Here is a 15,777-nt window from a genome sequence, read left to right on the forward strand (position 1 = left end):
ACCTGTTCAGGGACTCCATCTCTGTTGGTGATAGTGGCAGCTGAAGGTAGCGTACTGCTGGAGAGATAAGATGGTACCAAGGAGAGCGGCTTCTCTTACAACGAATGGTGGAAGATCATGGTTTGTGCATTACATAAAGCAATTTGCATATTCTAAAAGAGCCGGTCATGGTGGCCAGAGGAAGTCTAGGATGGTTGCTGAAGCTGAGTTCATTCACACTATAGTGTCATTGGGAGATGATGGTGTGAGTTTGAGACAATCTAAGACTTACTCTGTAAATACAGTTACCCCAAGCCACTTTGCCAGATAAGCTGAAGTCTGAACTCCCACATGACTACCAGAGGTACTAGAGGTGGCCTACGGTAACTAAAACCTAAGCCAGAGCTAAAATTTGGAATGATCTCAGTGCTCACACATTCTCTTGAATGGTGACATTTTGCAGTAACAGTAGTTTTTGATGGATCAATTATATTAAATCCCAAATTAACATTTGTTGCAGTGATCTGATCTAGAAATCATGATGGGATTGTGGGTTTGTTTTCCACATTATAATCTTTTTATTTTTCTCCCCAAATTTATCTAGGATTGAAAAGAGTGTGGTCCATTGTCTTTAGAAAATTGTCCGGATGCAACTGGGGAACAAATAGACTCCTAAACTGAAAATTTCACAAATGAGAAGATAAACTTGCACTGTTAAGATATTATATATTACCTTGGCCAGGTCTTTGTGGGTTTTGGGTCAGCATTTCACTTTTTTCCAAGTTTGAGGTTTGAGAAGTTACTGGGAAAAACATTCTGCTATTCCTGGTCCAATAAAGTAAAAGTTCATATGTTTGCACATGGACTACATTGACTCTTACCTCCTCTATTGTAGAATCCAATTACATGAATTCAGAAAAGGAAAGCTAACAGAATGGATGCATGTCTTGGGAGAGTTTTCAAGAGGGAATCAACAGTTGCCTAACAAAACCTTCTGATTCACTCAGAAAATAATAGACTTATTCTTTTGTTTAGAAACTCATTTCTTTTCAATTTCATAAAATATGGTGACAATTTATACTCACTGTGTATGGTTCATAACATATATGTCACTTTTGCCACTGGGAAGGGTCAGAGTCAAGGTATTAATCTGCAACTAAAACTGCGCAACTTCTGTGCATGGTTTTAGTCCAATGTAAACATTTTAGATTTTGTGATTTTGTGATGCCTGTGAGTTTCCACTGGCTTTTGTTATATTAATCTGTATGGTTTACATACTGCCAGGCTGTAGCCAAAGAACGCCAGAAGATTCAGGAAATGGGGCAGGGAATTATTCCATAACTCAGTTATACTTGTCCGTAACTGATCTCTTAACAAGTTGCAGCTTGTATGTTTTATAAACTAAAATGAAAAATTGGAACTAGGATTTAAACCAAAACAAAACTGAGTGTTTAGAGGTTCACTAGCATAGAAAAATTGCCTTGCTGAATCATATATATTGTACTGCAATATTCAGTATTTCATTAATCTTTATCAAAATTTATTTAAATTTTGAAGTATTTTCCAGTAGAAAATTACAAAATTGTCCATGCTTTGAGAGTGAAGTTCAACAGAAAATCAAAACATCGCAAAGGTGTAAATGAAGAATCCTGTTTTATACTTTACTATTTATTTTGGCTTTCTTGTTTTATGAAAATGGCAACATTTAAATAATATTTTAGGCTGGGATTCCACTTAAAGTGTGGTTTTGTTCAAGGAGTTTTTTCATCCCATTAATGAATTTTAATTAAATAATTTCTGGTATAACAATAAATATAATACAATTTGACCTACTTTCTTTTGGACATCACATAAAACTTCTTTGTTTTCTCAGTATTTTCTAAAAATATATTAACTTGGTATGTTCAGTCCTAATTTTTCAAGTATATTGTAATTGCCATTCAGATTATATATACTCATAATCAAAAGTAGGGTATTATACATAAGAATGACAAAACTGCCCACAAACAGCAATTTTCTTTCCTGTTATTCAGTCACAGGCATACTATCATAGACATGCACATTAAGATATCTATCCAAGACTTAATTAATACAGTAAGTAAAATGAACTTTTACTATGGCAAAATAATTTTCAGCCATAGGTCTAAACAGAAAAAAAAATAAATCTTGACATTGCCATGCAAAGTAGAACAATATTTCAATTTCTGGTTGCATTCAGTCACATTTACTCTAAATCCAAACACAAATTAAATACATTTTAAAATAAATAAATTTAAAAACTCCAGACAGATACCATAATTATAGAGATTTTTGTGAGCAAAAAAGCTGTGTAATTTTCATTTTATTTAATCTTGCTTTCTCTCAGGAAACTGAAATGCAGCGTAACTTTATTGTAATATTTATGTTTTTCCATGCATATATGTGCATTTTATTACAAATTGGGCAACACATTTGGAATCATCTTCTTTATAGTCTCCTTAGTACTTTTATTACTTGTACTCCAATAATGCCTTTAGGATTCAGTTGAAAGTGGGGAACAAGGATACTGGGAAGACACATCTGGCCAGTAGCAGTCAGAAATCTTAAGACTGTATATTTTATTATCTATTATCTGTATCTATGATTTTATCTATTATGGATCATCTCTTTTTAGAGAAGTAAACATCATCTCTTTTTAGAGAAGTAAACATCATCTCTTTTTAGAAAAGTAAACATCTGATCAAAAAAATATAATATTTGTAAAATTTCATGGTCGTAAAAGTTCACAAAAAATAAATAATAGAAAATAGGGCTAGAGCAGAATTCAGGAGGTCATTTACTCCATCTGCTTGCCTCCAAAACAGCATCAATTCTTTATGTGTCTTCTGGACATGTATTTCTTTAACTTTTCTTTCCTTTGATGGAGATTTCATGACTACTGTAAGCAAAATATTCCAAAATTTAGATATGCTTGCCATTAAAAAAGTTTTTCTAATACCTAGCACCATCAGCCCTGGTGTTGTTTAACCCCATTATTTCTTGTCTTGCCCACAATGGAGCCAGAGAACAGCTGATTGTCTTTATAGCTGTTCTTTAAACCACCTTCTTATTGTCTTCGTCTCTAGAGTAAAGAGCTCCAGTTCCTTCAAGTTTTCTGTGTAGATTGTGCTTTTGAGATATTTTGCTACCCTGTAGCTGATTTTGGTTTTTTCCCCCCACTGGAACTCTCTTGTGGCTTAAGAAGCCCTAGGATGACCTTAAATGCTAATTTTAACAAACACTAGCACCTGCAACTAAGTAGGTAGCTATTTTCTACCACTTTCTGTTGTTGAGGAGTTACTATAACTTGAGATCTTTGAGCAGTGAGGTGGGGGAGAGGCATGCTGTATTTGAATGTGTTTCTGCCAGAAAGTGTTAGAAAGTACTCGAATACTTCGGAAACAGTGTCCAGCACTTCATGAGATACTAAGGAGGAATTTCTGAAGGCCTGAGGACTTTTAAATGGAGAAAGATAGCACATTAAACAAGCTAGTTAAAAGAGGGCCTGGATGCAGCCAAAAGTTTATGCGTCTTGTATCTTGCTGTGCATTCAGAGTGGACTAACCAATCCATACAGTCATATTTGGAGAAACATCACCAAATAAGGATGTTTCTAGTATAGTGGTGACTAAACCTAGCACCCTTCAACAGTTTTGTCAGAGTTCTGGATGTGAATATGAAGTCACTCTTGAAAAACAGAAATGGCGAAGTATATGGAATAACAGGACAGGCTCTCAAAGGCAGATCTGAAGTGCTTTGCAAAGTGTCTCCATTCAGATCAAATGTGCTCATAATAAATGCTCAGGTGCAAACTTAAGTAGATGAGAACACAAAATTCAGAACACGCCTGTGCAGTACGGGGTTGTCTTCTGGAAACAGTTGCTCTAAAACCTTTAGAAGTTAACAAGCAAACAACTGAACAGTTCCTCAGTACTCAGTTCCTCAGTTCCTGTGGGAAAGGCAATGAATGTTCTTTTTTGTAATGAGGAGCAGTGAGCAGGCGTAGGGAAGTAAGGTTACGTTGTTGTACAGCGCTGGTAAGACTGATTTTGACTGTTCTGGTGTTCAAATTTTCAAAATGTATTGGAAAAAAAAGTGGTGAAGTCAAGCAAGCTCATTATTTTAATCTTAAAAATGATTGACTTTTAGAATTCCCATTACTTGACATTTTTAAATCAATACTGAAGTCATGCCCCAGACAGATGCAAAGTGTGTGTCAGTCAAATGCTAGTTATTGTGTGGTACACAAAAATAAATGGATGAAAATTTATTGACCTATATTATGAAGGCAGTCAAATAGCTGGGCTGTTATTCCTTTTTACATTAAATCTTGATTTACATTTTTAAGAATGAAAAGATAATTGAGCAACCTTTGCATGATACCTGTGTAGCTTTCATCATTCCTGAAATGCCCTTTTCAGTTGTGGAAAGAATATAAAGGCAGGCTCCACACCCTAACCTAATGTAATGGAGAAATTTTATGGGGAAGGTCTTACATAGATCTTTTTCTTTTCTTTCTCCCATCACAGAAGGTGAAATTGGCCTCACAGATACCAAATTTATATACAGTCTTATCATCATCTACAACAGCTGCCTTTGTGTATGTGCATTAAAAGTTTTAACTAGATGAGCCTGTGCATTATTGTATTCTAAAAGTGGTCCATGAAACACCTCAAAAATAAAAGCAAAATAAAGACAAGTTTTACTCCACGTTCTTTGTAGTTCTGTAATTCTCAGTTGTGAGCTCTGAGTATCATAATAGAGACATTACGCATACATTGCACAGAAGATGTTTTACTGATAGTGTAACAATGATACTGTTTTATTTTCATTTAATTTGTGGATTATACATTATACCATCATATAGGAATAGAGGGCATATTTTAAATTAAATCTGTGTTTAATTTCAAGCTTTAAAGTTGATTGTTGATCTGCCAGTAGAGTTTATTTTGCATCCAGCATATCAGATTTCAAATGGTATAACGACATGATGCAGATTTTATGTCAGCTTAATGGAGATGTAACTATTTCCATGCATGTTAAAATCTATGCTGTAAGTATTGCAAGACTTGGTGTAATGATAACTTCAAGAAACAAAAAATAATTGTTGAAACCATCAGTAATATTTTTTATTTTGTAGAACTGATGCTTCAGCACATATCAAAAATACTTTATTGTGGTTTTACTTTAAAAACAGTTCAAGTGAAGCTGAAAAAATAAAATACATATATGTATTTTATATACAGTTCTATATTTTATTTAATATAAGAGAATTAAAAGTTGTTTGTTTTTTAAAAACCTGGTCCATATTAAATGTTGTATGCCAACCATTATACGTGTAAGATAAGTCAATTATGAATGACTATGTTATGTATAAATGTAGTTTCACTGTAGAAGCACTCCTCAAAAGAAGGGACATTGCTTGTCAGGTTAACAATATACTTCTTACATTTATGTAAAATAATAAAAAGACAAGTCTTCTCTTTAAATACCTGTTGCGAAATTTTTATAATACAAAGCAAAGTAAATCTCAAAGTCTAAGCTATATGAAAAGATCCCAAACTTCATAAAAGGACAGCTGTTGGTCCTTTGAGCTACAGAATATTCTCTGTAGTTGTGGAATCACATCTTACGGATTTTTTAAAAAATCATTTAGGATTTGATATGTGTCGGTAAACTGATTTCTCTAGGGAAGCATTTGAGAAATGCTACAATATTTTTTTTCCTTAGGACATATTTTAGAAACCAGATCAAAATATGTTCATAAAGTTAGACATGTTTCATTTTCTTCTGAAGTCAAGATGATAACGATGTTTAAAAAAATGATAATGTGAAAAAATTTTAGAAACTTCCCTTAGGATGTTGTATGTTACAGATGTTAAAAAATTACCTTTATATTTAACAATTTTCTGTGGGGAAGTTCTGTGGATATCTATTGTTACAAGAAATTTAAGTAAAAATTAGCTATGAAGCTCCATCCACATATACTTTATTGATTACCAGAAGTGTTTTGTCTGATGTAAGTTACTTATCTGAAATTTTATCAAGTTTTTTTCTCACATTCCTTTTGGATGTATTTTTTCACTTGTGATTGTCTACTATATTTATGGTACCTGTTGAAGAACATGTTAAATTTAAAGACTTTTCCTGTATTTGTCTTACTGTTTCTGTTTTAAGACATACGCTGCAAAATGTGATGTTTTTGTTAGACCTACTTGTTTCATATTAGCAAACATTACTCAGTTTTTCGATGTTCTGTATTTCAGTATGATGTGCGCAGTTGAGCAGAGCATTTTCCTCTGGAAAGGGTTGGCTCAAAGTCCTTTACAGTTTCAGAAGTGTCATTTGGAAGAGGTGGGCTTGGGCAGCACAGTTCACATCTGGATGGGAGCCAAAGCTTCCCTGGAATTGAGAGGCATGTTGGAGGTGGATACTGTAGTTTGATTTACTAGGTGCGCTAAGTTGTAACTTCCACATTAGCACCAGCTGGCATTGCTCATGCACTCCAGCTTCTGCTGCAGCTACATGGTAGCTCAGCCCTCCTCATTTCTGCGCAGCTGGGTTCATACCTGATTTGATTAATAGTAAATCTATATTACAGGTTCAAAAGAATCCATTGTTATCATATGGTTTAACTTCCTGCATACCACAGGGTGTATTCTTTGCACTTTGTCTTGCTTTTAGTCTAGTAGCTGTGACTGAAATAGAGCTTATCTTTTAGAAAAACATACAGTCTTGACTGAAAAATTTCTACTGCTGGAAAATTTATCATCACTCTTAGTAATTTCTTCCAAAGGATAATTAACCACACAATGGAAAACTTGCACTTTACTCCTGATCTAAATTTTAGTACCTTTCATTTCAAATCATCAAATGTTTGCGCTAGAACTGTAGAGCTCTCTGTGATCACATTCCTCTTCCTCATAGATTTATTTATTCACTATGAATAAATCATACCTTAATTTACTTTTTAATAAAGTGAATAGCGCTTCTCATGTCTGTCTTAATGCAATTATTTTCCAGGCTTACAATCATTTTTATTTCTCTTCTCTGAATCATCTCTGTATTTTCACTTTCCTTCCAGAACTGTAAAAAGGAAAATTAGACCCAGAATTTAAGTTGTAGTTGCACAAGTGCCTAAAAAGGGATAATACCTATGTTCCTATTCAGTACTTTCACGTACACATCCCAAAATTCATCCTTTTAATCAAATTTTACACTGTAATCGTAAGTTCATATTCAACATCCCAAGTCTTTTTATGCTCTGGTTTCCAACATAGAACTCCTACATTGAGCTATGTCCTGTTTTCACTATTTGTAAGTGTATGACCTTAAATTTAGACATAAAAGAAATTGTATTGGGCAGATCAAAAGACAATGTATCCCAATAATTTGACAGCAACAGGAGGAGAGACACGATAATCGGGAGGGAAGTTTTCTGTGGTTAAAGCTCATCTTCTGCACTCCAGATGTCCCGACCTCCAGTTTCCACAACTTGACTGCAATGGCTTATAGTAGTGTGAAACTCCATTCATATTCCGCCAAGGCAGAAGAAATCCAGGACCATAATGAATGCCCAGGGTGAAGTAAGAACAGGGCAAACACAGCTTTCTATCCCCTACCTGTTTTTAGCTCAGGGAGTTGAAAATTGAATGAGATATTTACATTTTTACTGACCTTCAATGAAATCTTATAGCTTTCATAACTAGTTCCAGTAGTCTCTTGCCTCATTTGAAGAGCTATCACCCTTTTCTTCTTTTTAACCTGAATCCTATTATACCTCAGTCCCTGCCTGTCCCACTCATTGCCATCCCTAACATTGTAGACCTCCATTATATCCCTTCTGACATCCCTCTTCTAGACTGCAAAATCCTTGGATTTTCTTTATTGGTCTTCTCTGAAACTTTTCCAGTGCTATAGTAACCTTCCTGAAACTGAGGCTGCAGAACTGCATGATATTTTGGAGGTGAATGTGAACGGTGGATTTATACGGTGCTATAGTGACATTCTCTGTTCACTGTTTTTTCCCAAATAAATCCTAATATTCCATTTGTTTTTTGATTGCCATCTACCCTAACTGCAATATATAATTTCTAATTTTTAATGGTCTTCTAAAAACCTATCATTTAATCTGTAGAGTTAGGATTGGTTTTTCTGGTGTGCATCACTTCTCATTTTCTCATTTGCTATTTTATTACCCTCTTAGTCTTAGTAAGTTCTTTACCAGTTTGTTACAACTGACCCTGAATCATAATATCATCAACAAACTTTGTCACATAACAAGTCCTTCCATTTTTCAGGGTGTTTATGAGTACGTTGGATTGCACAACTTCAACACAGATCCGTGGAACTCTACTAAATCACATCCCTTTATTGAACTTACTGTTTGCTCTTATCCCCAGTTTCCTATCCTTTAGTCATTCTTTTCAATCCATTCAATGACCTTTTCACTTATACTATAATGGCTTAGTTTTTTTAAAAGGTATCAGGGAGGGATTTTGTCAAAATCCTTATGGAGTCCAGTTAGCCATATCAACTACATCTCCATTGCCACAAGTCTGGTAAGTTTTGTAAGGTCAGACTTATCTTAACAGACCCACGGTGACTCTAAGTATATCATATTGTTGCAAGAATATCATGTTTAGACAGATATCTGCTAATTCTGTTCTTTATTAAAGTCAACCAATTTGTCCAGCGTAGATATTTGGCTGAAAGGCCTTGAATAACCCTTGATGTCTTTTCAAAGTTGTCAACTTTGTTGTTTCCCAGGACACTGGTAACAGGGCAGCTTGAAGCAAGAGGATGCATGCCACTTGTACTGAATCAACTATTTTACCCTGTTTTCTTTGTAACTCAGTTGAATACTATCTAATAATGGCAATTTATTATTGTCCACGGTGTCAGGGTTTTTTAATAAAAACTTTCTACAGTGATTTCGGTTTCAGAAAAATCCTCTGAAATGTCCTCCACAATGGAAGATTCAAGTTGGACTCTCTTCAGTTTCTTCCAGAGTGAACACCAATGCAAAGAATGCAGATAGTTTCTCTGAAATGTCTGTATCTTCACTATGTGTTCTCTTGCTATCTGCAAACACTCATACAAAACTCACAATATTCGACCACCTAATTTACTAGTCCATTCACAGCAAGCCATATTAGTAATTTGTCACCTGTGCTGTTCACTCTCACCTCAATCTATATGCCATTTGCAGACTTTATCAATAATTCCATTTCTTACTGTCTGCATTATTTAACACCATAGAATCAAAACAATTTAACATGTTTCTTCTTTAGTAGTAGTTTTACTAGTACGAGTAGAAGAGATTAAGTTTTATATTAAATTCACTTTACACATTTGTTAATTATTTGCTTTATTTTAGGGAGGTAATCCAACAGCTACTGTAATCGCATTGTGTTCAATGAGAGATTTCAATCTGGCTCAAGAAACTTGTCAGTTGGCCATCAGAGACATTGGGTGTCTTGAAGTGTTAATTAATTTACTTGATACAGAAGAAATTAAATGTCAGGTAAGTAGCTTTGTCAAATAGAGCAATGAATATGCCTTTTCCACTAGAACATTTTTTTTCAATTTTCAAAGTTATATAGTATAAAGAAAATGATTTCTTTCTTTTATAATTTCTGTATTTTCTCAATTTCAAGTTTTTTTTAGAAAAAAAGTCAATTTATTTGACTTTCAGTTTCCTTCTTTTCTTCTGATTCAATTTAAAAGATAAAATGTTTTAGATAACCCAGAATTTTATATTTTTTTTCTGTTTATGTACACTTAAATAATGTTTAACTGCTGTTATCTTCCATTATTTAGATTGGTTCGTTAAAAATCCTGAAGGAAATTAGTCAAAATACGCTGATCAGGCATGCAATTGCAGATCTTGGGGGCTTAGAGATCATGGTGAAAATACTGGACTCTCCAGATAAAGACTTAAAATGTTTGGCAGCTGAAACAATTGCTAATGTTGCTAGATTTAAACAAGCACGAAGGACAGTAAGGCAGCATGGAGGAATCAAGAGACTGGTAAGCAGACATTAAAATTTGTAAAATTTGTCTTGTCATATGCAGATTTTTGTCCAAAAAATGCATCATGTGTTGCACACGTGATTCTTGTCACAGTGTTTACCACCATTAAGAAGCAGTATAGTATCAAACTTCCCTGTAGATAGTTCAAAGAATGTGTTTTTTAGGTTGGGCTCTTGGAATGTAATTCAGTGGGATCAACCAGTCTAACATCATACCAAGCAAAAGATACAGAAATAGCCCGCTGTGGGGCTTTGGCACTCTGGAGCTGCAGCAAAAGCACCAAAAATAAAGAAGCAATCCGTAAAGCTGGTGGCATTCCATTATTAGCTAGATGGCTCAAATGTTCACATGCAAACATCTTAACCCCAGTAGTGGGGACACTACAAGAATGTGCCTCAGAGGTAAGTAAACACATATAGCTAACTTACTTTTAGTCATTAAAACAATTAGCTACTAAAAGGAAGCATTTCGTTTGACTGTCACTTAAACCAGGACAGTTATCCCATCAGGAAGCAGATGGTCTGTATGGTCAAACTGTTTTTGAGAAGGTCACATCTTGTAATGAAGTAAAGACCACATATCTTTTATTTAAAAGGCTAGGCATATTTTGTGAAAGAAAAGATATAGAAATGAAATCCTTAATCAATGTCATTGTTTTTCAATTTTTTTCATCGTACTTAAATTTGGCAACTCAAGATGCTAAGTTCTGGTTAATCAGTACATTTAAATATTACATAGCTGACCTGCAGATGTGGCCAAGACAATCCAGTGCAGTGCAGGGCAGTGTAGTTTACAATGTCCTTGTGAATTAGGTAAGACAGTGTCTGATTTCAAAAAGAAGAAAGGAATATATGTGGGTTTTCCACATATTTCCTTGATGAGTTTCACAACTTCGAATATATTCAGTTTTTAAATTTGAATACAAGTACTTTTGCCCTCACCATATAAGGTGAGTGGTTATTTTTCCATTTGTGGAATCATATTTGAAATTAAGGTGCATTGCACTTAAGGTTAAAAATATACATAAATTCTCTTGGTGAATTTGAGACATGGAAGATATGATTTTTCAAAAGATTTTACATTATAAAACACTTTGTATTTTCAAAATTAGCTTCTTGAACTACACAGATTTATGCATGCTGCATGAGAAAGCAACCTGGCAGATTTTAGCTTCAGTAAGCCTATATTGAGAAGGTGAAGTTTTTGAGGGTTTCTTATCTGCCCAAATTTGGAAATAACACTAAAAGCGTCTCTTGCACAGATGTTTCCCCTCTCTTAAATAATGGTCCCTTGTTAAAATGTCCATGGGTTAAAATTTGGAAGAAAAAAATCGCTTAAAAATTTTAATTCTAAGAACAAGTTTGTCTTCACCACGGGCTGCAGGGCAATCTGCTCCAGTGCCTAAAGGACCTCCTCCCCCTCCTTCTTCACTGACCTTAGTGACTGTGGAGTTGTTTCGAGTCAAGTTCACACTGGAGTTTCCAGCCTGTCCAGTACAACAGCACAGAAAACAACAGCCCTGGCCATCGTCAGCCCAGGCGCATCGCCATTGCTGTTATCAAAATGTTTCCAGGCACAGCAGAGTAAGGTGATAAGCAGTACAGCAGTACAGCAAACAGCAAAAGCAAGAAGCACTAACAAGCGTAAGTCTCTAATTTTGCAGTAGGGCAAGCAAACCTCATGGCAAGCACAGGAGCCTGACAATTAATAACTAAACAGCAATAACAGCTATAAATTCAATCTAGCACATTGCAATCAAATCTGTCATTATCTCAAACCCTTCTATCCCCACGTTGGGCACCAGAAAGGACTGTTGTGGTTTAACCCCAGCTGGCAGCTAGGACCATGCAGCCAATTGCTCACTTCCCCCCAGTTGCGATGGGGGAGAGAATAAGAAGAGTAAAAGTGAGGAAAACATCATGCGTTGAGATAAAGACAGTTTAATAGGTTAAGCAAAAGCCATGCATGCAAGCAAATCAAAACAATGAATTCATTCACTACTTCCCATTGGCAGGCAGGTCTTCAGCCACCTCCAGGAAAGCAGGGCTCCAACATGTGTAGTGGTGACTTGGGAAGACAAACACCGTAACTCCGAATGTCCCCTCCTTCCTGCTTCTTCTCCAGCCTTATATACTGAGCATGAAGTCATACAGCATGGAATACCCCTTTGGTCAGTTGGGGTCAGCTGTCCCAGCTGTGTCTCCTCCTAACTTTTTGTGCACTCCCAGTCTACTCGCTGGTGGGGCAGTGTGAGGAGCAGAAAAGGCCTTGAGAGCTTAGCAGCAACCAAAACCACCGGTGTGCTCTCATTTCTCATCCCAAATCCAAAACGTAGCACTACACCAGCCACTAGAAAGAAAGTTAACTCCATCCCAGCTGAAACCACGACAATGTTTTTCTAACCTTGTTCTAGGCTGTTGGCTCTCAATGAAATGAGTGGGTATTTCTTGATTGCATTCTGAAGCAACTTTTTCTTCCTTGGCTCTGAGGAGGGAGTCTGGACAACTTTCAGAATATTCTGAATTCTGTTTAAGCCAGGTGTCTACAAAACAGGCATTGCAGCACCTGGTTTTACAGGTGATTTGAAGAGCACTGCAGAGAATTTATGTATTTTATTAACTTTGAGAACATCAGTAGTATTTTCAAGGCAATGCAGATGACTCATGCTTAAAATAAAGTACAAGGCTTCTCAATATCAAAGCCTGTATTATTATTATTGTGATTAGTGTTATTAACTGGTAATATACAGGATTTAAAAGATGCCGTTTATCTTTTTAGCCAAGTTACAGACTTGCAATAAGGACAGAAGGAATGATTGAGAACCTTGTGAAAAATCTGAGTAGTGAACATGAGGAGCTTCAGATGCATTGTGCAAGTGCCATATTTAAGGTAATTGTATCATTACAATCAGTAGATGAGAGCTAGGATTAGCCCTTTTTTCTTAGTTTTACTATTTCTCTAATGTGTAAGAAATTATAAAAATGTTGATGGTCTTTGGTTTAATTCTTCTGAGAATATTTTAGCTGCATATTTAATATTGTAACTTAATTGCTCTTCTTGTGCGCAAGCCCTAAATTGCACAGGTAACCAATTGCAAGAGGCAAGGCATACTGTTCAAAGAGCTGTTTTGGGGTTTTTTTTGTTTGTTTGCCCACAAGGTGGACAATGTAACAGTATAAGCGCTGCAGCATATACAGTAGTGGTTTACTGTCAGACTTTCTTAGTGAGTTGTTAGCATATTCAGTTACTTTAATAAAACATTTACGTTTTCTTCTTTATTAGTTTTTGCTAGTTACAACATCATACACCTAGCTTTTAAAGGCATCATTTAAAATGTTTTACACAATATATGTTTTTATTTTTTTTGTATAGTGTGCAGAAGATAAAGAAACACGTGACCTGGTTAGACAGCATGGAGGTCTAGAACCACTGTCTGTTCTGCTTGGAAACTCTGAAAACAAACAACTTTTAGCAGCTGTGACAGGAGCAATCTGGAAATGTGCAATCAGTGGAGAAAATGTGTCAAAGTAACAATTTAATTTTACAAACATTTATTACAATCTCGTGTTTTGATTTTATGGGCCTCTATTGTTTTCATAATTGTTGTGTCATGGTTCTTCAAAACCGTACTTTATAATCACTTGGGCTTTCAACTTAGGTTTTATAGTACTTAAAAAATTGCTACCTGACCTCATCAGGGTACAGTGGAAACAGTATTAAGTTCCTAGAATCTTAAGAGTCAATGGGGACAATTGGCGCCTCTAAAGAATAATTAAGATATAGGACACTGAGTCAGGAGGTGTACTAGCACATACTAAACGTTTGACACATGGGTGTATCCGATATCCCCACTCCTGTCTGTAGTTTACAAACCGGAATCAATGCTACATGGTAGAGAGAGCAGTTAGCACACTTAGCTTTAACGTTTTACAAGACAGACAGAGAGCAAATTATCTCATTCTAGGGTAGCTATCTAATACACATTATGTCCCCTACTTTAGAAATATACTGGAATCTAGGATAATTAACCTAGGTGCCTCTCTCCTTGACTACAGAAAGGGCTCAGAAAAGTAGCTTAGTCTGGACACCCAGCTTCTAAATGAGTGGCATTAACCGATGAGAGTCCTACCATAAGTATGTTCAACCTCTCCGTATCAGGGTTTTGAACGATTGTCTGAGAATGTGACAGCAGGAGTTATCACCCTCTGCCTTTCATGGAACAGCTTAATGATTGAGAATACTTGACTCATCTAAAATTCATTTGTCAGATTCACGCACTTTACCTCAAAAAAAAGCCTTCTCCACTGGAGTGTGTGTTAGTCTTCCTGCTGAAGTTATGCTGCTCTGTACAGAGGAATGTAAGATTTGTAGGCTGGAAGGAGTATCAGTAAGAGGTAACCTCTTCTTGCAGCCTTGATTTTAGTGTACTTTACTGGACAAGCAGATATGATAGATAACTGCAGCATAAAAATTAGAAAGAATTCCAGTAATAAGCATTTACAGTCTGGCTTTTTACTGTCCTAAATGAGTTCCCAAACTGTTGGTATAGAGAGCCACGTTCATTACATATACTACGGCTGTCTTGCTGCTTTTTGCTTTTTTGATTACACAGTAACCTGACTTTTCAGAAGGGTATAGCTGCCTTTTCTGTGGGGTTTGGGTATCTGCACAGAGGCATCCTGTTTCTGGGTCAATCAGCGATGAGATGGATTGAATGGTGCTCTCTGTACTAGTAAACTAAACAGGGCCAAACCTTTCAAGGTTCAGGCACTATGTTATGATTATCCATACTGTTTAACTGCTAGCACAGTCCCTTACGCAGTTTGGCCTGTGCCAGCAAGCACTCTCCCAGACAATGCCCAGACACTCCTTGGGAACACTGCAGGCAGCAGATTGTTTCCATTAGTCAAAATGGGTGAGGCCACCCTGAATTGTGAGGATAAGAGATTTTAGCCATATGGATGCTATGTTGTGCTGCTTGTCCTCAGGGCTAGAGAATGAGCCATTGCCTGTTTTATTTATTAGTATAGCTGTAGCCAATAATTCTGGCCGAATGCAAACAGATTTTTGCTGGGCTACTCACATATCTTTGGCAAGTGCTTGTGCTCCAGGAAGGTTACTAGCCAGGCACAGCTCCAGACTTGAGCTGAATTCATGTATTATGTAGTGCTGAGTCTGAAGCAGTAAACCATACCCAAACTCAAGATGGGAGGGCACTACAGAACCGGGAGGGAGGATATACGAAAACATAAGTCAATCTAGAGGGATGAGCTTGAGTCTTACATGAAGCTAGAACTAACAAACCTTGCTGGTTCCTGCAGGCCCACTTAATTGCCTTCGAGCTACTCCAGAGTATTTCCCATACCTGAAGTACACTGATGAGATGTACTGACTCAGCAATGAGCTGATACAGGTGCCTGGGCCAGGCCTGACTAGCTCAGCTTCCAGTTTGTGTGCAAGCAGCCCTACTGCTTCTGAACACAAGATGGCCTGAGCCAACAGCTCTGTCAGAGTGTAGTCTGCCCATCGCAGAGCCAGCTCCTATGTTCCATCTGTGAAGCAGTTGATACTCAAGTTTCTAATTTCTCCGTTACTTTAATTGTTATACTGATAAACTGGCTTGGAAAGATAAACTTATATTGAAACAGTTCTAGTTCTGCCATCAAAACCTCAAAAATACTAATTTTTTTTTGTATGAAAGAAAAGCCACAGGTACAACTCTTTCCTGGAAAATTAAGAGTATTT

The 15,777-nt window shown here is 36.3% G+C and overlaps 1 protein-coding gene across 1 annotated transcript in view; it reads left to right on the forward strand.

The window, feature by feature from the left end:
• ODAD2 (outer dynein arm docking complex subunit 2) overlaps positions 1–15,777 on the forward strand; it is an 88,316-nt gene that overhangs the window by 21,740 nt on the left and 50,799 nt on the right. The window contains exons 11-15 of the mRNA XM_063324584.1: positions 9,377–9,523; positions 9,820–10,029; positions 10,197–10,433; positions 12,811–12,921; positions 13,405–13,559. Of these exons, the coding sequence (XP_063180654.1) occupies positions 9,377–9,523; positions 9,820–10,029; positions 10,197–10,433; positions 12,811–12,921; positions 13,405–13,559 (860 nt within the window). The remainder of the gene's footprint in view (positions 1–9,376; positions 9,524–9,819; positions 10,030–10,196; positions 10,434–12,810; positions 12,922–13,404; positions 13,560–15,777) is intronic.

Source organism: Chroicocephalus ridibundus, chromosome 2 (genome assembly GCF_963924245.1).
Source record: "Chroicocephalus ridibundus chromosome 2, bChrRid1.1, whole genome shotgun sequence".
In the NCBI taxonomy this organism is placed as follows: domain Eukaryota; kingdom Metazoa; phylum Chordata; class Aves; order Charadriiformes; family Laridae; genus Chroicocephalus; species Chroicocephalus ridibundus.